Here is a 24,183-nt window from a genome sequence, read left to right as displayed (position 1 = left end):
CAATTTTAACATAATGAACACAACTGAAAAGGTTGCATGTAAGCGTCAGTGTAAAAAATAATATCCCCTTTTTGCTTTTTCATTTGTTTCGTTTAAATACATTTTAAAAACATTACCACATGCATATGAACACACAGAGCATTCACGGGTTAAAACCTCACCTACGTTCATACACCACAATTTATTTAGTACAGGACAAAATTATTTGGTGCCTTGCTGTTCGTGAAACGCACACAATGCCGGTCAAACGGTCATAAGGCGAAAGGTGATTTGAATGACAGCAGGGGGCAGCCAGACTCCGCTCAGGCAGCGTGGCATTTGTGTTCTTATACGGAAAATTAAACAGTGTGTGCAAAACAAGTTGCATAGTTGTAATTTAAATACAAATGAAATGTAAAATTAATAAAATTACGAATTGTAAACGGTTTTTCATGCCACAGCAAAGTTCAGCTGACGAGTCATGAAGAGGCGGCACATGAACTCGGGGAAAGATTCCAGTTGGCCATACTGTAGGCTAGATCATATCTAAGGGGATAAACCGGAGATCAACGCCACGGGCAAGCAAGAATCACATGCTTAACAGGAACATATTGGTCCTGGACCGTTTACTGGTGCCGACGACGTACATTTTTTAACTTGTGTGTTGCCTATATGATAACACTCGTCAATAAGCGTTATGTCCAAGGACAAACGCATTTGTTTTGTAGGTCACAATCCTATTTATGAGCTTTTCTGAAAAGTGGAAAGGTTTAAAATTACACCGAGAAACAAGAAAGTGGTTTTACACACCTCCTGAAATGAACCTCTGTCACCGGTGCCTTTTTACACTGTGCGGTTTTTAATAAAATGGAATGATATTATTTTGGAAAAAATAATCCGTGTACCTGTAATCTGGAGATTCATAAACCCCACTATGCATTTTAGCCACTCAAAATGTAGCATCGGTAATATTAAACTATGATAGCCTATAAAGTAACTCACAATTGTAGGACAGGAATTTAGTGGGTTAAATAGGGTGATTTATCTTTACTACTCATGTCCGTTTCAAAACCAGTTTTCCCCCATGGTTTTGCAGAGGTTCCTTAATCCTATATGTAAATTACAGCCAATAGATGCTGTTGTTGAGTTGGGCTGGGATTAGCGGAGGCGAATGAGTTTCAATTTTACTGGATTACAGAACAAAGAAAGGGGAAAGGGGACACTCTCCTCCGTTAAAGAAAAGGGAAAGAAACGGGCAAAACTGACGAATAATCTAGTCGACAATATTTTTAAACAAGCGATGGCAACAAAATAATGCTTCGGATTACACGGTTTCGGGACCTCAGTAACGGTATATCATATATGGGGAAAATCTACCAAGCAGTTTCAATTGGATTAAAGGGAGAATAAACCTGCGTGTATTCCGGGATTGACAGCATAATACATTATAAACGGTCATTTTGGTAAGGATCAGGCATGTTTTAACCTTTATAGTGCATTTTATAACATTGAAATAACATTTCATTTGAGCACGTGACTTTTATGAAGGGTATACAAATTGTGAAATTACGGATTATAATTCTGGGGGAGAGGATGGATTGCTAGCTAACATAGATAGCTAGGTAGCTAACACCGTTTCCGCAAGGAAAAATGCAGCGTCTAATCATGGCAAGACAAGCAATAAAGTGTTTAAATCTCCGTTTACATACAGTATGCGGTTGTTTACGGATCGCGACACTAGAATGTACAATGATAGTGTAGCTAGGTACAGCGATTGCATAAACTAACAACGGTATTTTGTAGTTGAAGAAATGGAGCGTGTGTGGGTGTGTGACATGGTTACTTGAGGTCATTGTTTTGTACGAAAGAAACATTTCGTGTTATTGTGGCGCGACTCACTGTTTTAGAACCTGGGAGGTCGAGTTTACAATGTCATTTTCTGAGTTTTTGTCTCTGTCGTCTGATGTTTAAAACCGGAACGTTGGCTACGAAATCAAGAAATTGTGATGGGGTTTAAAATTGTGGCGTACAAGTCGGCTGGGCCATGCTTCGTTTAATAACTAGCTGCAAATTAGCTAGCTACTTGATAAGATATATAACAATTGTCGAATTTAATTAAGATAAAATAAAAACAGTCAAAGCAAGCGGTTAGTGTTTCCTACTAAATGCCGTGTTGGTGTGTTTCACCCACAAAGAATTCATGTTGTTATTAGCCAGCTAGGTTGCTATCTCGCTAAGGTTAACGCCTTGAACACATTAATCGTTTAGTAAGTAAGCGGAACAAAACATCGTATTTGGCAGTTGTCTGTCGTCGATATTGTGGTTAATTGGTAAAGGGAACTATCGGGAAACCGTTGCTTTTCGCAGTCAAAATAGTGGGCAATAGAAACAGTCGAGTATTACACTAGGGTAAAATATTCTGAAAAAAATTACAGTATCCTGAAGTATTGAAGTATCCTGTCTGATTCCGTATAATGGCTATTTTCAAGATCTTGACATAAAAATTTAATTGCTTCGATGGACGTTTATCTTTTGTTGAACAAATTTACATTATCCATTGTTTACAGTAGTAAGTACACTTTTCAGGCAAATGAAAACAATGTTTTGTTTTTTGCATAATAGAATGCATCGTTACTCCATGATTAAGTAGAACATGGGGTAGGGAAAACGATTTGACAGTAGGCTATATTAGCAGTGTTTTGGTATTGGACTGTCGTGGTATGTTAACAAAAATATTCTGTAATATTTGGAACAAAGACGACAAGGTAAAAGTCCATGTGTGTTGAAGGTTACGACAGTTTTTAGTCTTGCCACAAGAACAGGGAGCAGCATAGTCGTGCTTCCTTCCTTAAGTTATTTATTGTTTCTAGGAACGATATCAGATACAGTTCGCAATTTTCCTTGAAATACAAGAAATGACACATAGAAACATGGTCACACGTGAGTTAGATTTAGTCTGTACCTCTTCACTTTTATAATTTCACAGACAGAAAGTAGAGTTACAAGTAGTTGACTGTTGTTCAACATGAGGAACATAAGAAAGTTGCAAATGAAGTTCAATTTAAAAGCTGAGGACGCAGGATAAGGTTGATAAGATATATAGGCCAGTATCATGAAATGCTTTCATATCCTTTGCCCTTTGTAGTGTGCCAACTAGGGATGTTAAGTTCCACACATTTCTGTAAATATTTTGTAGTGCAGTCCAATCTTAGATGTTAATAATCTTAGGTCACAGATGCATGTTATAAGATAGTTCAAACAAGCCTATGCTATAAGATGTAATGTGTTGGATGGAATCCTGATAGCATTTGCAGATTGATTTTTGAAAAATGTTCTGGTCTGCAAAGGTGACCAAGATCAGTTGCTTTCACTGTTATCAGTTGTTTCTTTCACTGATGTATATCCCTCCTTTGAATGAATACTTCACTCCATTGAAGTGTTCGATAGAAAATACAAACTTTTGGCACAATGAAAAAAGGTGAACATTGAGTTATATATTTGTTGTCCTCAGAATTGATGTCCTCAGTGATGTACATGTTCATATAAAAAATATACTTACATGCTCAGTTTGATGTGTGTGTAATAACATGACGAACTACATTACATTACATTACATAATTTAGCAGATGCTCTTTCCCAGAGCGACTTGTATAGGTTACAGAACTAGAAGGGGGGTTATACAGTGTACAAAATGAATGTGTCAAACCACTGCTGTTCCCTTACAGCTAGTTTCAAACATCACACAGAGAGAATGGACAGAATAATAACACCATAATGACTGTGGGGGCAACTAGACTCATGAAGTGTTAGGATCAGGCCATGTCTTGTAGGTGCATGCAGATTGTGGATTAATGTCTGGATAGTGAGGGGTTAAAGGCAATTAAAAGGCAATGATCAGCATTGAGCTAAACGATTTAGATACAGTGGTGTTATTAAGAAGGACTTGTGCCCAGAATCTCTTGTTTAGGGTATTAGCAAAGTGTTGTGTATCAATGGCAGCAAGAGCCACAAGCTTCTTAGTGGAAAAACCGCTCAGAAATCCATGATACCCTCTTTGAGATCACTGTAATATCTCTAAACGCCATATGGGGAATTAATCAACAAGTAAGGATCAGCTATGCCCCCACCGGCTTGGAAAAGTCAGGACAAATAAAATCACGGTATATCCTCAGGAGCATTCAAATTGGTCAGGGTGTCATTAACCAGAGCACTGGAGCATTTCTGCCAAACCCCGACTATATCTGATGACATCAGGGTGTGTTTGTAATTGTTCACGGTTGTTCTCACTGGTTGCAAGGAATTATCACAAAATGCAAGTCTGTGTTTGTGGAATGAGGATAATATGTATATGTAGAGAATTTCAGATGTTGAACAATGCAGTTATCTGTTCCATCCCAGACCAATACTTTCATCGCCATGTGTCGTATGTATATATATGTCTGTGTGTATATATATATATATATATATATATATATATATAGTCATGTGTGTGTATTACGTATTTGTATATATTAAAGTAGACTACATGAAATGTGTTTTCCCCCATGATTAATGATTATGTGTGCATGAGTGAAGAGTTCAGAGTAATGTAAGACAACCCTAAAACATTTTAAACCAGCTGAACACTGTTTGTTTTCATTCTCTTGCTCAAAAATGCCTGGAAAGAGTACAATATCTGTAAATCCAAGTAGAAGTCAAATGGAAAAAAGATGCTGAGAAGGTTGGTAATCATATCAAGCAATCCCTATTTTAGTTTGCATTATTGCCAGATGTGTCTTTGGACCAGGCTTAAACCAAAACACTTATGTGGATTTGAACATTGGCTAGAGGGGAAGAGAGAACTATGCTGTGTTTTATGCAAACCGACACTTATATCATTGACGCCACTCATTTCCCACTAAATTGGTTAACTCAGAGGTTGACTGTTCGTTGACCTTGAGTGTATCAGTGTGCCTGCTGTCATTTGTACGGCTAGGGTAGAATTCTGGAGACAGAATTATATGTGAATGTCTTGCAATAACATCAGAATATGAAGGGCTCCTGCTCAAATGTGGATTTACTAAATTTCAGTTACCCATAAGCACTAACAAATATCACCTGTGAAGCCCGAATTGAAACTTTTAATTATGTAGGCCTGTAGGTTTAATAACCCGACTGGAGGTTTATTCCGGATATTAATTTCATAAATGTCAGCATTTTCCAAAATTTCAGACAAAGCCAGTTAGTGAACATTACATTATGCTATAAATTTTATTAGAATCTCTGCAATAAAGACCTTCCTTTAGAAATACAATAAGTCAGTTATTGGCTAATTGTTATAATACTACTAAATGCTAGCTCCGTCTTTTTGTCCAGCTTAGCATTTAGCTTTTTTGTGCCTCAAAGATGTAATCGAAAAAGGACATCTATTTCTGTGCTGTGGCTGTTAGAGGGGGGTTGTGTTTGGAATCTGCTCAGAGGAGAGACAGAATCAGGCAGGCATTTGTGCAGCTGGGGCTGCCTCTCTCCCCTCTGTGTGGAGTCTGTGGTTTGGGCTGCCCGGAGGCTAGGATAATGGCTCCTAGTGTCTGGAGAGATTAAAGGCCGGAGCTGCATTGTTCAAATGCCTCGAGATTAGTTTCCAAGGAGACGGATTGCAGTTGCCATGAGAACGCGAGGGGCCAGGAATTAGGATTGCGATTTTTATGCCCCTTCTTTCCTTCCTTCGTTTCTTTTTTCCATGCTTTCTTTCTTTGTCTTTGGTTCCCTATAAACTCTGCTTTTTTAAAAATGTGGGCCTATTTATTATCTTGAACTGGTCATGCTGAGAGAGTTAAAGGCGAGAGAGAAAGCTGCTGAAAATGTTTTGCTTGGGGATGCAGGCATGGGGATGGTCCAAATGACACTTGGGGGGGGGGGGGGGGGGGGTGGTTGAGGAAAGAAAAGAGGAGCTGCAGGGCTTTTTATGGGGTTTTTCCCAATTGAGATTCCTGTCAGTCCTGTGCAGGGTCTCAAGTTTCTGGCTCTTGTGACAGTTTATGGAGAGCAAATTAAGGATGAAGGGGGTTTATAGACATAATCTGGGCCAACTTTAATTGGCTGACAAAAGCTTATCGTAATTAGCTACTTTCACATGTGTGTAACAGATTTTGGTATTAGCATATTGCATAGAGGGTCTTACTACCACTTTTAAAGCCTCTTAATCAGTTCACCCCCAACCTCACCCCCCTACTCCAAACAATGTATAGTATTTTAACCCCTTTATAATTTATTCTTAATATCTAATCTGTTAGATGCTTATCTTCATAATCTGTGGGCCTCTATTGGTCACACATTATCATGTTACTTGGTCCTATTTTTGTACATCCTGCCATGAAGTAACATTTCACTTTCTGAATGGTTTAGGTTGCTGGTTACTGTGCTGGTTTCTTGTGGAGAACAGCCTTAAGTCTACAATGGAAGGAAGCAATTAACAGGGTTTATATCAGTCTTGCACATTCTCAGCAGTTTCCATGCACATTCCTGTCCAATTTACCTCACATATGACGTTCTGAAAAAAAATAATTGCCATCCTAAAAAGTCAGCAGGACATTTTTTAAACATCTAAAAAAAACAACACCGGCAGCATCAAACCACTAATGACTTCACTACTTACTACTGAATGTAAGCTTATGTAATGAAGAAGACCCTCGTCATTGTAACGTGTATTCAGTGTGTTTCTCAGGAGAGGATACACCACTGAATCCAGCAGATTCTAGGTTTATTATTTGTTTTTATGTTGGCTACAAACGTAATCATGTCATTAGTAGTGAGGTTGACTCATTTTGTCAAATGAACTGTAGTAATAGTTGCCTGTAGAATCTGCAGTCACTGCCTGACTCTGACATGCCAGATAAGAAGAGGTAACAGCCTAATATCTCTCTGTACATCTTATCAGTCTTGGCAGGAGAGGGAAGAGTTTTGTGACTAGCAGGCTGAGTAAACATGGCTGTGCTCTCCCCCAGGGAGGAATGGCGCAGGTGCGGAAGTCAGGGTGCGACGGGATCCGGACAAACTCCCGTGCTGAGCTGCGGGTCCCCCAGGTGTCAGCGAGGCAGGAGATCCTTACCAGCTTGGTGTCTGCCCTGGATTCAGTGGTAAGCTCACCTGCTCTGTTTGAAGGAAAATACCCGACAGATGGGCACCGTTATGGTTCATTATATCCATTTAAAACACAAATTTTAAATATGCTTTGTTTGAACTGGAATCTCAACTGTATTGGACTCTCGTTGGCCTGCTCTCTCCTCCTGTGCCTTACTATCTTAAGTTTACAGACCAAAGACCTGGCCTCTTTAATCTGTCTGAAAACATTCAACTTGGCCAGTTTCGTCCGATCAGGTTGTCTGGGGACGCTGGATCTGGGCATGTGTGGGATGTGTTGAAAGGACTTTGTTGTTAGGGTAGAACGACAGCTTGAATACCAGATCCAGAAATGATATATACAGTCTGGCCTGGTTCCATCCAACTTGAACAGGTCTGTAATGCAGCTGAGGGTGCTTGATCTGATTAATGTTTTATATGAGCTGTCTTCTGTTTGTGTATTTGATGGAAATACTGTGTGGCGCGAATTTGGAATGATGACCCGACACCGATCCTGTTTTCCAGTGCTCCGCCATGTCCAAACTCAATGCCGAGGTGGCGTGCGTCACAGTGCACGAGGACAGTGTGATCGCCGTGGGGACCGAGAAGGGAAGGGTCTTCCTCAACTCCAGGAAGGAAATACAGACTGACTTCCACAAGTTTTGCAGTTAGTCATTTTGCATCCTGACAGAAAGTCTACAGTCACAGTCTATAGCCTATCCAGGGGAAATCTGAACTAGAGATGTGATGAACTAGAGATGTATTCTGTTGAGCTGGACATGAGCTGCAATTTGTCAGAAATACTTACATGATATATTGTGTGAATTGAAGCTGTATTATTTCTTATATCAGTTCTCTGTTCATCTCCTCAAGTAAGGTTTCCACACCAACACATTAACCACCTAGACCAACATTTAGCTCAAGTTACGTATCAGAAAGTAATAATTCAGAGAATTTCTCTGAAATAATCAGAGAAAGTAATCTTCTTCATTTTTAGTAATGATTTGTAAAATTTACTGGCTTGTGATCCTAAAGGAGGCAGCCAGATTGCATTTAAATTGACCATATATATCAGCCTATTTTCATTGGGTTTGCCCCATTAACAGTAAGGCGGTTAATTAGCTGAACAATCCCATACCACTCTGCAGCTAATTCTTTTTCTCCTAATTGTTTAGTATCCTTTCTCTTTATGTCGTGAAATTGTACAGCATTTGCACACCCACTGATGATTTGACCATGCAGACAGATTTACTGTCTATACCATGTGCCTACAACCAGAGCATGCTGAGGATATAAAGATCATTTTATCTGTGCCAGCTTTGCAGTTTAAATGCTCATGATTTTGAGTTTTTCACTTGCCAAAAAAGAAGAGCTACCTCATGAATCACAATTGAGAGAAAGACAATTATCAGCCAATGTTTGTGGATTATTCAGACAATTAGCATGGTTTTTAATCTAGCAAGACAAATGAAAATACGTTGAGAGAATCGTTCGATGCGAGTGTGAAATTCCTGCCTCCTCTAATTCAAGCTCATGAGCCGTCAGCGTCTCTCTATTGAATGTGTGGTTTCTCTCAGGAGTGCCCAGCCTACAGACGTTAACTGCATCGAGTGCTCACACCAAAGCCCAGGACAGCGACGCTGCCAAGATGGGCAAAGACGGGCACGCGGTGCAGCGTGCCACATCCGAGTCCCAATCCAACATCTTTGTCCTGAGGAAGATGGTGGAGGAAGTCTTCAGCGTTCTTTATAGTAAGGTCATCTCTAAGACTTTGCTTTGCCACCATGGTCTCACCACAGGGGATCTTCTCTGAAATACTGTCAGTATTATTACTTAAATTGCAGTCATACGTTAATGTGCACATAATTTGATCTCACTGAAGTTATAATTGAATTGAGCTCATTGAATTGATCTAATCTGAAGTTTGCTTGTGTTCATTTCAATTCAGTTTAATAGGTAAATCGGCCTGCAGGCAAAGTGTAAAGTATGGCACCATGAAGTAAATGATCAAAGACACTATAAACTGTCATCAAGATGCCACACTGTGTAGTGTTCATCATAAGATACATTCTTCATCTGAAAGTTCTAGCACTGGAACTCCTCAACAACAACTTAAATAGCAACAGGTACTCCTTTTCAGGACCAGAAATCTGGTGTAGAAGACCACCTTCCTATTCTCTGAAATTCAATTTACAAAAAGACAAAAATTCCTGCTACAGCAAATCAGAAGTGCCCTTGAGATTCATATGATCATCAAGAATGCATTGCCTCCGAACTGAAGCTCCTGAGATGGCAGTGCCATATCTTTATAATAAAAACATTACATTATTGTTATTTAGCAGACATTCTTATCCAGAGCGACTTAAATAGGTTACAGTTTTTTTTACATGTTACCCTTTTAAACAACTGGGTATTTACTGAGGCAATTCTGGGTTAAGTACCTTGCCCAAGGGTACAATAGCAGTGCCTCATCAGGGAATCAAACCAGCAACCTTTCGCTTATGAGTCCTGTTCCTTACCACTATGCTACACTGCTGCCCCGTAGAAATGCCATGAATTGAAACAGAAGGCAGGAGATTTCAGCACTTGGATTTACATTCACAGGAATATAATTGACCAGAAAGAGAAACATTTCCGTATATGACAATCCACAGGTGAGGCCATTGGGAAAAGCAGCCTGGTGCCTGTGCCTTATGAGTGGATCCTGAAGGACCCCAGTTCCGTGGCTGTCCATGGCCTGCCGGATGGAATCACCCTGAGGAAGCCTGCTGACTATGACACCAAGACCTTAATGAAAATCCTGGAGCAGAGCAACCGTATTCGCTTTACGGTTAAAAGGTGGCCCTGTTATCTTAATAAAATATCAATATTACATTTATTTTACATTTAGTCATTTGGCAAAGCGACTTACAAGTGAGGCAGAATACAAGCAAAAAGCAACATACGGAGTCAACAATATCACAAGCATATATTATATTATATTGAAGCAGTATATTATATTGTTTGCACCACAAGTACTGAAGACCCTTATACGGAAACAGACACAACATTGTGAGCTTCACAGTCAGTGACTGTAATGAAAAATGGTGCTTAATAAACTAAAAGATTAGTGGACTGAGAGCATACGTGAAAAATAAACTTTAGCATATTGACATTGATAATGAATTGTATTATTATATAAATTAAGTCAAGGACAAGTACACTTCTCAGGGTCTAAGGAAAGCCTTTCTCATGAAATAAGAAACTAAAGCAAGAACCACTTCACTTACGTTTGTTTGTGAAAGTTAAGGACACAGGGCAGATTGTGGTTAGATTGTATGTGGGCCTAAGTTTGCTCCATTTTTCTGCGGGGGAACATGCCCACAGACCCCTGGACGAGCCTTCCCGAGACGCCAAGTCCTGCCCGGATCTTAACCACAGCTCCTCTGGCACCAAGAGCCTGGCCAACCATGCCCCTGTCAAGCTCACTGGCCAGGAGACGTCCGCCAACAGCTCCATGCTCTCCAGCTTCCTGTACGGCATGCCGATGTCCTCCCAGCCTCACCCGGAAGGGAAGCTGGAGCTGAAGCCCACCTCCCTCCACACCATCAGCAAAGACCGGCCAGCCGCCTGGGCGCCAGGAGCAGAGAAGCTGACCCCAGCCAAGGACTGTGCTGACAACGGTGAGAGATATTCACAGCAAACAGGAGGTTTGCGACAGACTGGCTCCACGGCTCATCTCTTATCTAAAGGGAGTATGCGTAGCAGCTTGCTTGTAAATGATTTACATTTTTTTTACATGTGTATAAATGAAATGTGTTGGAATGATCCTGAGCTCCCTCATGGGTAGCCAGGCTTGTGCTGCTGAAGACTAATCTGCCTTTAAGTCCTTCTAAATAACATTAGCATGTGCGATGTTTAACAAACTCAGTATTAATTTCAGTTTAGCGACCAGGTTTGTTTATTTGAAAAAGCTTCTGCACACTGATAAATGCTGAATTAAAAAGAAGTAATTCTGAAACATTGCATGTACCTTTTCTCTTCCATCACAGTTTTAGTATTTGGATCTTTTAATTAGATCAGCTCTTAATTAGATCAGCTCAGCTCAGTCAGTAGCGTGGTACTACTATTACTCCCTCTCTCTACTTACCCAACCTCAAAAACCTCTAATAGACTGGTAAGAGTATGAAAGATGTCAGTTTTGGGACTCAGTGAGGGAAAGTGCTTCATGCATGCAGCCTGCATATGTAAGTAATGTGCTGTGACCCAGGATGTATGTTATTTTTAACAGACGTAATACACATTGTCCGTAGTGGAAGTGAGGAATGTTACTGAACTCATCTGAAGCCAGTGATTTACGGGGTGCGAAGGCGGTGTCCTCCCAAGCCTCCGATGGGTGATGTGGCTCATCATTTCTGTGTGCCTCTCCTCCCCCCTCCCCCTCTTCCAGGTGAACGGTTAGCGGTGCCTGCAGATCGGGGCCACAGCCCCCCTGGCATTCATGTGTCCAAGCGGCTGCTGTTCTCCATCGTGCACGAGAAATCAGGTAGATTAAGAATTTGACAAGGACACTTCCTCCTTCTGTGTACAGTGGGACTGCTGCAACATGCCAGGTGCATTTAAAGCCATCTTCCTGCACGATGAACGAGGAATAGATTTAGTAGTACTAATGAAATAACAGCATAGTAACACATATAAAAATAAATTAGACATGTAGTTTTGATAAGAAATTATATTCACAGTTTAATGTTGATATTTAAACTGGGTGCATTACCCAGTGGTTTGATGTGTACATTGTGAGCAAATGGATAATATTTCAATGTACAGTCAGTGTAATCGTCATAGTGAAAGCACAAAATAGCAAGGTACTCCTTAGTATGTTACTAAAATGTTTATTTCCTATCTTCAAGATGAATTAAAATGTACTTGTTCTGGTGTGATGCCTTGGCCTTTCGCATGTGTTTCAGTCAGGTACAATATGGGGGTTACTTAAAATACCAGTGGTTTACATCTAAGAGTTTGACACTTGCAATGTAGTGGCTATGTACACTGTGCTAATGAGACCACCCATTGTTAGCATACCACTTATTATTTGAGCAATTTTGCATGTTAATTTACATCATATTAGTATCACAACGCTTGACATTTACAAGAACATTCACATTTTAGTTGTATTGAAAATTAATTCCATTTTTATGGTTCTCTTCACATCCTAAAAATACAGAGGCTACACACTGACTAGTAGCCTCTGCCTGGGTGTTTTGCTAAACTTGAGAGACAGAGACTGATTTAGCTAGTGGGACTGGGGGATAGTGAGGTGGCCAGATTGAGAGAGTGCCACTCTGGGAATCAGGCCAGGATGCTGGGGTGACCACTTCTGCTGCTTGCGAAGAGCACCATGGGATCTTTAACGACTGTGGAGAGTCAGGACCCTGTTTTACTGTCCCCTATGAAAGACAGAAATGTTGCAATATGAAGGACACCAGAAATAGAGTAAGTTGCGTGACCTGCTTTAAGTGCCTTCTTCTGATGTTACAGAAAAATGGGACACATTTATCCGTGAGACAGAGGACATCAACACATTAAGGGAATGTGTGCAGATCCTGTTCAACAGCCGCTATGGTAAGCCAAAGCTTTTTGTGGCTGGGAACCTTTGGCTGGTCCTGTGCACATGTGTGGCAGGAGACTATCAGATCATGGCAAGCCCTTGAATCACATTATATAACTGGAATCAAACTAGTCCATTTGGAAGTAGATCGGCACTTTGTGACAGTTTACATTGTAAAAAATATGCCATAACAAATACAACTTGACTGAGTGACATGAGAGTATCAGTTTGATTGTCATCTCTGTAATCCTAAAATGTTGTTTGTGAGTAAATCTTTTCTTCGGCTGTGGCGCTAAACCAAATTTTAAGCTGAGGCGCTAGGATTGGATCACATGGTTCCTGTGCCATACCGGAAGATCGCCTGCGATCCAGAGGCCGTGGAGATCATCGGAATCCCGGATAAGATCCCCTTCAAGCGACCCTGCACGTACGGGGTCCCCAAACTGAAGCGCATCCTGGAGGAACGGCATGGAGTGCGCTTTGTGGTCAAAAGGTGAGCAGAGGATTGGAGATGCACGGTTGTAAGGCTTTGATTTCACGTCTCACGATGCAGCGATCATTAAAACCCAGGCCTGAGCGGGTACTGGAGATTACGCCTAATGTCGGAGGTGTGTTGGGTCCTTAGAATAAAAGAGTCAACCAACTGAAAATGATGAGGCTAGCCATCTGGCAGTTTAGGATCCTGCCTCCAGTGTAATATTTCATGCTGACAGTAGGAACTACTGCCATAAGAAACACAGCATGGCACATTTGATTTGGCATACTAAGTAAATATGTTTTCCAGAGAGTGCTTTTATTTAACCCATATGTTATATTATATGTAATTTAAATGTCTTGGCATATCATGTTTGAGTTCATCCTCGTTGAGTTCATCATGCTCACCATTTCTCCCTTTACTGTGGCTCAAAATGAAGAAGCAGTAATTTAGATAAGAAAACATAAACGTTAATTTAACTACACTTAATTCTGCTGACACGACTTTTTTTTTTTTTTTTTATAAACTCACACTCATGATCATCACAGGTGCATTCCAAATGACAAATGATCCATTCTCTTTCCCCCTGGAATCATATTTGGATTTTGGAGTTGAATTGTAATAGCAGTGGGAACCCATTGCTCAGCACTTTCTGTGTATTCAGTGCCAGCCCTGGGCATAGAGCTCCATACCTAAAGACAGTTCAGCATCTTTCCTGACCCTCTAGTTATGGCAGCTATTACCAGGACTCGGACCACAGCACTGCCTTGCTCATTGTTAGTAATACCACCTGCGAGTGTCTGTACTGTGTCTGAAGTAATTGCTTCTTCCTCTCTTTTCAGAATGTTTGATGAAAGGATTTTCACAGGTAATTACCTTTAATGATTTTATCTTTAAATGATTTGATTTCCAACAAACGGGCTTTTCAGCCTTGATTGAGGTTGTAACACACTGTCAGATTGCTTAATTTCATTATGGCAGTATCCGTCCTCTGCACACAGCTGTTATTGTGTTAGGGGAAAGTGTCCCCGACAGACAATATGGCGAGGCCAAGATGCCCAAAGCGCATGATTCATCAGCTCAGCTCTGCTGTCTCTGTAGCTGCGGGGAAGGTGTCGAAGGAGGAGAGCAAGCAGGAGGTGGGGTCGCCGTCTGAGAGCAGCTTCGCGGAGACACCCAGGGTGCAGCCGGGCTCCCAGGAGGTGGTCAGCAATGCCCACAGCAGCAGGTCAGCCCTGATACACTGGCTCTTACAGCAGCGCCGCAGAGGGCACCACTTAATTACTGCCGCTGAGGCAACTACCCGATTTATATGCAAATGAACCCTAACGTTGTCTTTGAAGAGGGAACAATGCTGTCTACTCACGTTTGCTCCTGTTTCGCGAATGGCCCTTGTGAACAGACGGGATTAAATGAGAGGCTGATGGAGGCTGCTTGTAGGGAAGTTGAAAAGGTCATGTTTAGGAACTTCTGGACTTGACTTAAAAAAATTGGCTGTATTTTACACTTTATTTGTCTTGTTTGATACCAAATAGGAGGCTTATTTTTTTTCTCCTTAATTCCTTCCAGATCAACCAGCTCTTGTGTGAGCCCCTTAGCAGATTGTGAAGCAGGTTAGTGCTGGACCGTATTACCTGTTATATGCGTGAGCAGTAAAACTTTCCACAAATTTTTTTCCTGTGTAACTGGATAATACCTAAGAATATCACATTAAAGCATTTGGTTTTGTGTTAGGACCCACCTTCATTTCAATATGTGTGCAGTCTAATACGAACAGTTTTTTCTGGTTTATTTGTATTTATATGGATTTGATTTTGACCATCTGTTTTTTCAGCATGTCTACAATATTCATGAAATGTTTAGCATAATCAACTGCTCATCCCAGTTACTATTAGGAAATTGTTGCAATGCATTTGCTCTGTTTTTTTTTTTTCAGGGCCTTCGGGAGATTGTATCCCCTTGAAAAAGATTAAAACTGAGCCGCCAGATGGGGAAATTATTCAAGTGACAGTACCTGGTAAGAAAAGACACTGCCATCCTTAATGTAGCTAAATCGGTAAGACACTCGAGTCTGAGTTCAGTGTAGTGGAACACCGAAATTTCACAGCTATTGCTGAACAGTAGGCACCATCTAAAATTGGCACACATGCATATTCAACTACTGCAGACTTAAAATTTAAGAGTAAGAATGAAGAACTAGCCATAGCAGTTTCTTAGGTTTGTCACTCAAAGGACAAATCACAGTGCATTTAGTGTCTGGTTTCCAAAGCAGAATAACAGAAAGAAGGACACCACCGCTAATTACAACTCCTTGTTCTACAATGCAGGAAAAAAAAGAATTCAGCATCTTGTAGAATTCGTACAGCTATTGCCATATATGGTTTAGAAATTGTATGCTGTCGTATTATTTTTGATACTGGTCAGCCGTCGTTTTACACCCAGTGATAGCACAACTTGCAAAGTCACATCATTGGTCTGATATGACCTGACCACATACCGTTCCTCCTTTCAGATGCCAGTGTCTCTGCGGAGGAGCTGAGTGAATCTCTGGCCGACACTGTGCCCCCTGAGAGCCGGCGCCCCCTGGAGCCCCCCGCAGGTAACCGCTGCCTCGCTTCCACACTGCACCGCCAGGACACAGCGCAACCCTGGGGCCATGGCCAGCAGTCTCTCTCCTTCTGTTAGGGAGATAGATCCAAAAAAACGTATGGACACTTTTCACAGATACTCCCCTCTTGCCTCTGAGATGTCACTAGTGTCCCATATCCCAGTGTCCCACCTGCTTTCTGCCCCGCCCTCTATCAGGGGTGACTTGCTCATTTGGGAAAGGCCCCATCCAACAGATTTTACCCACACTGCATCCCAAATATTTTAATGTTGAATGTTTAATGTTCAGTAACCCATTTTACGACTACTCAGGGGACTTTTTTCATTCGACAATTAGCCTTTTTTGATCTACATTTTATTTGAAGATCTTCACCCAGCATGGTCAAGGAGCTGCTCCAAATCCTTACAAATTGCAGATGTGGAGATAAAATCAGATGGATCAGGACTTTCTTGAAGCTGAGTTTGACATCCTTATGTTAAAAGTTATACCATTCTTACAGTCAAGCCTGCTCCCCAATGAAATTCACTAAAGGTTGGACAGGTCAACAGCTTTCACAAGTTTTCAGCTTCCATACCGGTCTGATGACCTGTAATTTTGTTGCAGGACATTTGACATGTCAGCATCACCTCCAATGCCGTTGTCTGCAGTATATGTCTAGAATCTGCAATATAGGAGAACGAAGGAGCTAATAATCCTGTACATTCTATCTGTAAATATCTCAGTGAAGAAAAAACACACAGCCCGTTGAGTACTTCAACAGGAATCCTTTTGCCATCAAGGAAGAAATTTACTTCTCCTGAGGAACTTTCTTTCCTCAATCACCACTTCAAGATGTAGACTTTATCACTTGAAGTTAAAAGGTTGTGCTTTTCCCCTACATGAGCTTCTTCATATTTAAATTTCATTTTTCCTCAGTCTTGGTTTCAGGTTTGACTGTACACATGCCCTGATTAGTTCATTTCGACATTAGCCCCACAGCCCAACCCCTGATACAAACACTGTTTAGAAATAACTTGTCCTCCCTGATGAATTATGCATACTGTCCATGTTATAATTGTGTAGATTCCCTTCAGATTATCTCAGCTCTCCTTCAACGGAGAGCGCACGAGTCTCTCCTCCACCCAGAACCTGACACCCCGGTCCCAGAATAAAGACTGAAATCTTGAGCTAATATGAACACTTGAGTGTGATGCCACTCTCATCTTACTTCCACAAAAGCTGTTCTTAAAGGTGCAAAAGTGTTTAAGAAGTATAACTTACCTCTTAAATACAGACACTAAAAAGAGGAAAAAACACACAAGAAAGAGGTTCTGTAAAGGATTTAGCATCATTTGGTGGGGCGGCAGTGTAGCATAGTGGTTAAAGAGCAAGACTCGTAACCGAAAGGTTGCCAGTTCGATTCCCGCTGGGGCACTGCTGCTGTACCCTTGGGCAAGGTACTTAACCCACAATTGCCTCAGTATCCAGCTGTATAAATGGTTGTAAACATTGTAAAGAACGGTAACCTATGTAAGTCGCTTTGGATAAAAGCGTCTGCCAAGTGAATAAATGTAAATGTAAAATTTGGTGAAACACAAAGGTCTACCAAGTATAAAACATCCAACAGTACTGGCACTTTTATTTCCAACAAAAATATACTCATGTGTTCATATTAACTTTCAGTTTTTTTATATTTTAATTTAGGCTTTCATTTTTTTGTGTTTTGAATTTTGCATTCAAGTCCTTTTATTGCAAATTGGAAGTGAAGCATGCCACTCCTGGTAAGTTCAAATATCAAAGTGAGAGATAAAGTATTTAACTGTTAATTACACTGGAAAATATTTTCATATGTGCAAAAACAACAAAAAACCGACAAAAGTCTCCAGGAAGGTTGTTATTGCCGTCTTAAATATTTCTCTCTAGTTGGACCAAATGCACATTGTACCTTAAAAATCAAAGGAGCTGTGTGTACGATCATACACTGTCTCTTACAGCAGAGGCAGTATCGGACGCATCCACACCCCAAGGTCCCAGGAGGTCTGTTGAAGGTAAGAATGCAAACTGTCACCCCTGAAGCATTTAACTTCATTTAACAAGTTCACAAACAGCAGCCTTTGAGCCAGTTCTCTGAAAAGCAGTTAAGTGTGTGCTGGACTTTGCGTTTCTGGTGGGTGTTCTGTTAAGTTCATTTCAGCTCTCGTGTGGAGAAGATCACAGTCAGTCCTCTTTCTACGCTCTGCACTCTTTCAGAGGATCTCGGTGAAATGATCCTTCGGCTTCGGAAGCAAGTGGAAAGCCTCTTTAGTGCCAAGTACAGTAAGTTGTGCTACACCCATCACAATAGTCTGCTTTACGCACATAATAGTCGTATGTAATTACACGTCTTTACACCAAATGTAGTTTCTGTCAGGTGCTATACAAGGTTCTTTGGCAAAATGAAAGCCAGAGGGAATTTTTATAAATTGTCCTGGACCTTTCCATTGACGTGGTGTATACTTGTTATGTTCCAATGAAATGCTTTATCTCGGGTTTATTTTGAAGTACTCATTGAATATTTTCCAGAAAACCTAAAATTAAATTCATGATTCAATATGATATATGTGTTAAGTGTTGATTATAAGTTAAACTACAGATCGATTTTTCAGAAGATGGTCCAAGGTGGCCTTTAAGGTCTAATTGGAGGAAGAAATCGTGCCCAAGTATCCACCTCAGGTCTTAACAGCAGCTGTGTTGGTTGTCTTGGGATTTTGAGTAAATTGGTCTTTCTCTCTCTCTCTTTCTCTCTCTCTCTCTGCTACAGCTGAAGCTCTGGGCCTGCCAGAGCCCGCCAGGGTGCCATACTCCAAGTTCCAGATGTACCCAGACGATCTGTTTGTCATCGGGCTCCCTGAGGGCATGTCTTTCCGCAGGCCCAACTGCTTTGGGGCAGCGAAACTACGCAAGATCCTGGCAGCCAGTGATCAAATCCGGTTTGTCATCAAGAGGTGAGGTGTCACATGACTTGCCAAGGGAACATATTATTGCAGTAGCACAAGGCGTGAAAATCGTATTCATTCTGATACATGGCAATGGATCATGGCATTAACTTTTTCCAGGCCGGAACTGTTAACTGATCCAGTTAAACACGAGGCTCCTCCCCTCTCAGCCTGTAACCCAGGTAGGTCACCCTAAACTTCAAAAGCCCTGTTTACAGTCAGCGGTGGCAGTGGGCAAGTAACAGGGCGGAAGTACGGAAATGTAGTGGTTAGGGAACCTTGCATGTTCTGAGACTGTTGAAGCTTCAATTTGTAGATAAAGCACTGCTGATTTTCTGGGAATGTAACATGAATTGCTAAAATTACACTGTATAAATGGATGACATGTAAAAATTAAAGATGGCTGAGACACACTGGATATGTCAGCAAATAAATAAATTGTAGCAATAATATTAAAATTGGCCAGGTCTTGCAAAGCAGTAAATTATATCAGTCAAGATTAAGTTTAAATGTGAAGGCCACTGGTTTTAGTCCTTAATTTATTTTTATAAAGTTAATTATAAATGAAAAATTTTGTCCTGACTTCTCATATGTGATATTGCCTGCTTTCTACAGTGGCAGACCTTGACTCTAAAGACAATGTGCTGGAAGATGCTGGGGCTGCATCAAAAAGGCCAGGCTACTCAGGTAAGCAAAACAACAAGATGACTCGTACAATGTGTGTACATTTATTCACCATTTATTGTAGAATAGAAATGTTAGCCCTGTAAAGAAGGGGAAGAATTCTGTTGAATTTGTTGGTGCATAGCAGTGTAGATTAGGAGTTAGGGGTAGCCATGTATAGAGTGAGATGCATAAGAAAGTATTAAATATATCAATAAATGTCTTACTTCATATATAACATTTTGTAGGTACATTAATCTGGACCTACAAAACCTAACCTAAATGAAGAAGTGTCTGTCTGTATAATAAATGATATGTATAGCAAATACAGAAATGGATCCAAGTAGGGAATACGTTTTGCAATATAATGTAGTGAAAACCTATCAAAAAATGTTTGGATTTACTGAAAGTTTTAATAATGACCTTGTTTTTCGCTTGCTTTATTTACAGACAGCTTAGAGGCTAAACTGTCCAGAATTGACTTGGCCAACACCCTGAGGGAACAGGTCCAGGATCTGTTTAACAGAAAATACGGCGAGGCGCTTGGCATTAAGTACCCTGTCCAGGTGCCCTACAAGCGGATCAAGAGCAACCCTGGATCTGTGATCATCGAGGGCCTTCCCCCAGGCATACCATTCAGAAAACCCTGTACCTTTGGGTCCCAGAACCTCGAGAGGATTCTGGCTGTGGCTGACAAGATCAGCTTCACCATTACCAGGTAGAGGGTATTCCTGCATTAGAAGTAAACCCCTTACATATATCAGCTCCTCAGTATGTGCTATAAACTGAGTAAATTGGAACTCCTTTTAAGAACAATTTAGTCTTGCAAATAAATATTTTTAGCTAGGTAGGTAGGTAGCTAAAGACAGTGAATAACCATGCTGATTTGTTTTGTCATTTGTGCAGGCCTTTTCAAGGACTTATCCCAAAACCAGGTAAATCAACCTCAGAAAGTAATGAGCATTTGACTATTAAAGGAAACACTTTAATTTCTCAAGCCTCCTATGTCATAATATTGACCAGGTGACTCAGAATTTTAAAGTATTTTGGCACTGCATGTTAGTAATTGTTAACAAATAGTCATGAATGGATGAATGGGTAGGTCTTTGAACAGTATTTCTACAAGCGATGGTGTTGTAGTTTAAGCATGTGATCGATTTGCATCATTCCTGACCTGACTAAATTTGACCTACATTTTTAGCACCTCGACGGATCACCTTATTAAAAAAGGCCTACGCCTCAATAAGTGGTAAGTGTTCATCACCTGAAGGTCTTTATAACATCAGCTGAAAACCCGTCCAGTTATTTTTTAGCAGTCCTCTATTCTTAGGCGCGTGTGTGAAATAATTAGGAGAATCAGCAAAACAGATTCGTAACACTGCAAACAAGACAGCGTCCGATCAGATACAGAACTCATGCATACCAAAATTAATAAATGTTTCCACCATAACTGATACACAATTGTGATGTTGGAATACAGTTTAACCACTGTTTATCTCCCCTCAAATAATGTTCCAAACACCTTTTGGTCATGCTTTCTTTTCTCTGAAAAATCTCTTGCCATGCCATTTAGGGCTATATTAGCTACAGCATAAGGCATTTAGCATGTAATCTGGCTAAAATACCTTCCCCTAGTGTTGTTTGTACACTTGGTGGTTTATTTACAATAGATACAGAAAATCCTTTTCTGTCATAAGGAGATTAAGTGACAATATCCAATCGATGCACAATTGCAAAAAAAAGATGAAAAATTCTGTGTTATTATTAGGGTTCTTATTTTATGTGTATAGACTAGTTTAATATCCTAGCCAGAATTAGACTAGATGACAATCTGGATATTCTGAATGCTACTCAGTATTATGTACTGACTGGCTGTTTCCTTAATAACAGATGATGAAGAGGTTAATCGTATGGGGGAGAAGGTCATTCTCCGGGAGCAAGTAAAGGAGCTCTTCAACAAGAAATACGGTCAGTGATTTTTCACTTTTTACAAAGGAGAATTTGTGACATGGAAGGCTTGTCATTTCCAGCCAGGCTTAAAATCCCTGAGAGTTTGCTGCGTGTAAAATATTTAAGTAAGTCTAAAACGTGTGAATATGGGGGTGTGTGCATGCCTTTTTTTAACTAATTTTTATGACTGCGGTACTGAAATATAAGCAAATCCAATTTTATTTGCTAGCAGTGAAATTACACATAAATAATATTCAAGTGTAATTGAGGATGCACATAGTCTCTGCTCGGTGTTCCCTTTCAACTTGTCTGTAGCTCAGTTTACCATCTGCACGCTACTGTGACGCCGTAGGAATAACAAAATGCAAAGACCACTTTCACAGCACAGTTTATGTAAGGTAGAGACATACTACAAAAAGTAAACTGAGTGAAACAGGTCTATACCAGTTGCTGGAGGTAATGTATATGCAACAGAAATTCTGAAATATAACTGAGTCTGGGCTTGTGTGAATGCAGTGTATTCCATACTCTCAAACTAGGTGAGGCTTTGGGCTTGGACCGGTCTGTCCTGGTACCATACAAGCTGATCCGTGCCAGTCCAGACTCTGTGGAAGTTTCAGGTCTTCCAGACGATATACCCTTTCGCAACCCAAACACTTATGACATCACGCGCTTGGAGAAAATCCTGCAGGCTCGGGATGACATCACCATCAACATCAAGAGCCAACTACAGTGAGTGCTTTTATGAGTGATGATACTATGAACAGAATGAACTACAAATATGTCCATGAATCATATGTAGCATAGTGGTAAGGAACAGGACTCCAGTCCTCCAGGTTGCCAGTTCAATTTCCTGCTGGGGCACTACTGTTGTACCCTTGGGCAAGGTACTTAACACAGAATTGCCTCAGTAAATATTCAGCTGTATAAATGGGTAATATGTAACAAATTGTAACCGATGCAAGTCTCTCTGGATAAGAGCATCTGCTAAATGCCAATAATGTAATGAAGTTGTAATATTGCTGATGTCATTTTGTTGTGAAATGAACTGAGAAATGTATTATTTTTCCTTTTTTTACACAGACCTTTTGCAGAAATTTGTACCCAAACCTGTAACACGGGTAAGACTTCATTTTTATTTTATTTTTATTTTTTTTAAATATAACCTCAGCTGTTGAGAGTACATTTGTGACATGTGACTTTAACACATGGGGGAATTTTCCAGCAGGTAAGGAAGGCTCCAGCAATAGGCGCAAACGCAAAAGAGTACCGGACAGCAGCCAAGTGTCTACGCCCCCAGGGGTGGAGTCAGGAGTATCAACAAATCAGATTCCTGTGATGGTGAGCAGCAAAGATGATAGAGTAATTATGTGACAGTATAGCCGCTGGACAAACTGTTTTTGTTTAATGGATTTTAAATTTGTATGTTAGAAATGAATTCACTACCCCCAAGACATGAAAGCTCTAATTCATTGATATTGCTAATTAGGCAATTAAAGGGACTCCTGAAGACATGATAGGAAATTGAGAAGAGGCTGTCAAACAAATATGTATATCCCCTTGTGTTGGAGCTTGTAAAGACTACATTTTCCTCATGGTTAATGAAAATAAAATGGAAAATAGCTTATTATCAATCTTCGCTATTACACCAAAAAGACTTATATTAGCTTCACCGATCTCAAGGATAGTTCACTGCTTGGTGCATTAAGCTGAATGCTTTCTGTGAGGTGTGTTTCTCCCGCAAAGTTCAAATCCACTTTAAACTCAAGTTTAAGTTTCAGACTAGATAACCTGATATTTAAAAGGGTTTGAAAAGGCTTTTTGTAGTGAAATCCACTCACTGCATGATGTCACTCTCTCTGTCCACATCTCCTGTATTCTGTTACTCTTTTTTTCAGCAATGGCCTATGTACATGGTGGATTACAGCGGGGTGAATGTGCAAGTTCCTGGAAAAGTCAAGTACTAGCAGTCGCAGACCAATGGAAACTCTCTGCTAAAATAAAAGGACAACTGAGAGGAGGAAGTAAAAAAAATACGTATAACCATGACTCCAGTATCTGCTTTTTTAGAGTGCTGTTGCTACCAGCCTGTCTGACTGAGGAACTATAGCCCAAATTAGTGGAAATTTTGCTTAATAATATGTTGGAAGATACATTTTATTGCTTTAGGTCATTGAAGGCTTGTGAGTGTGAAGGTTTGTGTCAGAGCTAAGAAAAGTACCAGGAGAGTAGCAGGATAAGCTCATGTCTGTCATTTGTTCGTAACAAAAATTCAGAAGTTAGCTCTGTGCTTGAAAGACACTAATTGAAAAGGTTCTTGGCTGTAGGGACAACTGTGTCTGCTCAGAATCAGCTGAATGTGTGGCATATAATTCTCTGTTCATTTTATGGATTTTTCCATTTTTAAATGCTCCATCAGAGTCAATGTTCTCCTTCTCACTACATAATTATCCACTGTCTTTTCAGATCTTTATGCCAGATCCTTTTAAGAGGTTCAAAAATATGTGTTCATCTACAGCTACAGCAAAATGGTCTAAAGCACGTAGGTGAAATATTTTCTCAGATGCAGCCCATAAAAAACAAAAAAAAAACCATTCTTTTCCTTTTGGTTGCTGGTGCAAGAAAACCCTCACAAGTCCTAAGGTTGTCTTCAATCACAATCTGGTTTCACACTATTACAATGTCTGTATGATTATTTATTTATTTATTTAAAGAAAATAATATGTATTTGCAGGGATATAAAACACAATGTTCACTAAAATGCATTCACTTATGAAAACAAACAAACAAAAAAACTGAATAGTGTGCCCCCCATAACCTTTTCCTTTTCTAGTTAGTCACACACTACACCAGCTGCAGTATTTGTCTT

At 40.3% G+C, this 24,183-nt stretch overlaps 1 protein-coding gene across 3 annotated transcripts; it reads left to right on the top strand.

Annotated features, from left to right (window-relative positions):
- Window positions 1-1,118: 1,118 nt before the first annotated feature.
- Window positions 1,119-23,898, top strand: gtf2ird1 (GTF2I repeat domain containing 1). Of its 3 annotated transcripts, none has more exons than XM_036524625.1 (27): window positions 1,119-1,442; window positions 6,963-7,094; window positions 7,603-7,744; window positions 8,655-8,828; window positions 9,732-9,915; window positions 10,444-10,739; window positions 11,507-11,602; window positions 12,595-12,678; window positions 12,974-13,157; window positions 13,982-14,007; window positions 14,241-14,367; window positions 14,709-14,752; window positions 15,076-15,156; window positions 15,652-15,738; window positions 17,721-17,774; window positions 17,977-18,042; window positions 18,527-18,710; window positions 18,822-18,883; window positions 19,317-19,388; window positions 19,815-20,082; window positions 20,271-20,299; window positions 20,566-20,613; window positions 21,255-21,332; window positions 21,854-22,046; window positions 22,398-22,435; window positions 22,540-22,655; window positions 23,213-23,898. In XM_036524625.1, the coding sequence occupies exons 2-27, from the start codon at window positions 6,969-6,971 to the stop codon at window positions 23,279-23,281; spliced, it is 2,928 nt and encodes a 975-aa protein (XP_036380518.1). In that variant the 5' UTR covers window positions 1,119-1,442; window positions 6,963-6,968; the 3' UTR covers window positions 23,282-23,898. The 3 variants fall into 3 exon arrangements, with proteins under 3 accessions (XP_036380518.1, XP_036380516.1, XP_036380515.1); XM_036524623.1 differs by having other exon boundaries at window positions 17,911-18,042; window positions 22,543-22,655; XM_036524622.1 differs by having other exon boundaries at window positions 17,911-18,042.
- The last annotated feature ends 285 nt before the right edge of the window (window positions 23,899-24,183 follow it).

The sequence above is a fragment of the Megalops cyprinoides genome, chromosome 3 (genome assembly GCF_013368585.1).
Source record: "Megalops cyprinoides isolate fMegCyp1 chromosome 3, fMegCyp1.pri, whole genome shotgun sequence".
Classification (NCBI taxonomy): Eukaryota; Metazoa; Chordata; class Actinopteri; order Elopiformes; family Megalopidae; genus Megalops; species Megalops cyprinoides.
Note: the sequence above shows the minus strand (reverse complement) of the source record. Positions and strands in the feature narration are given on the sequence as shown.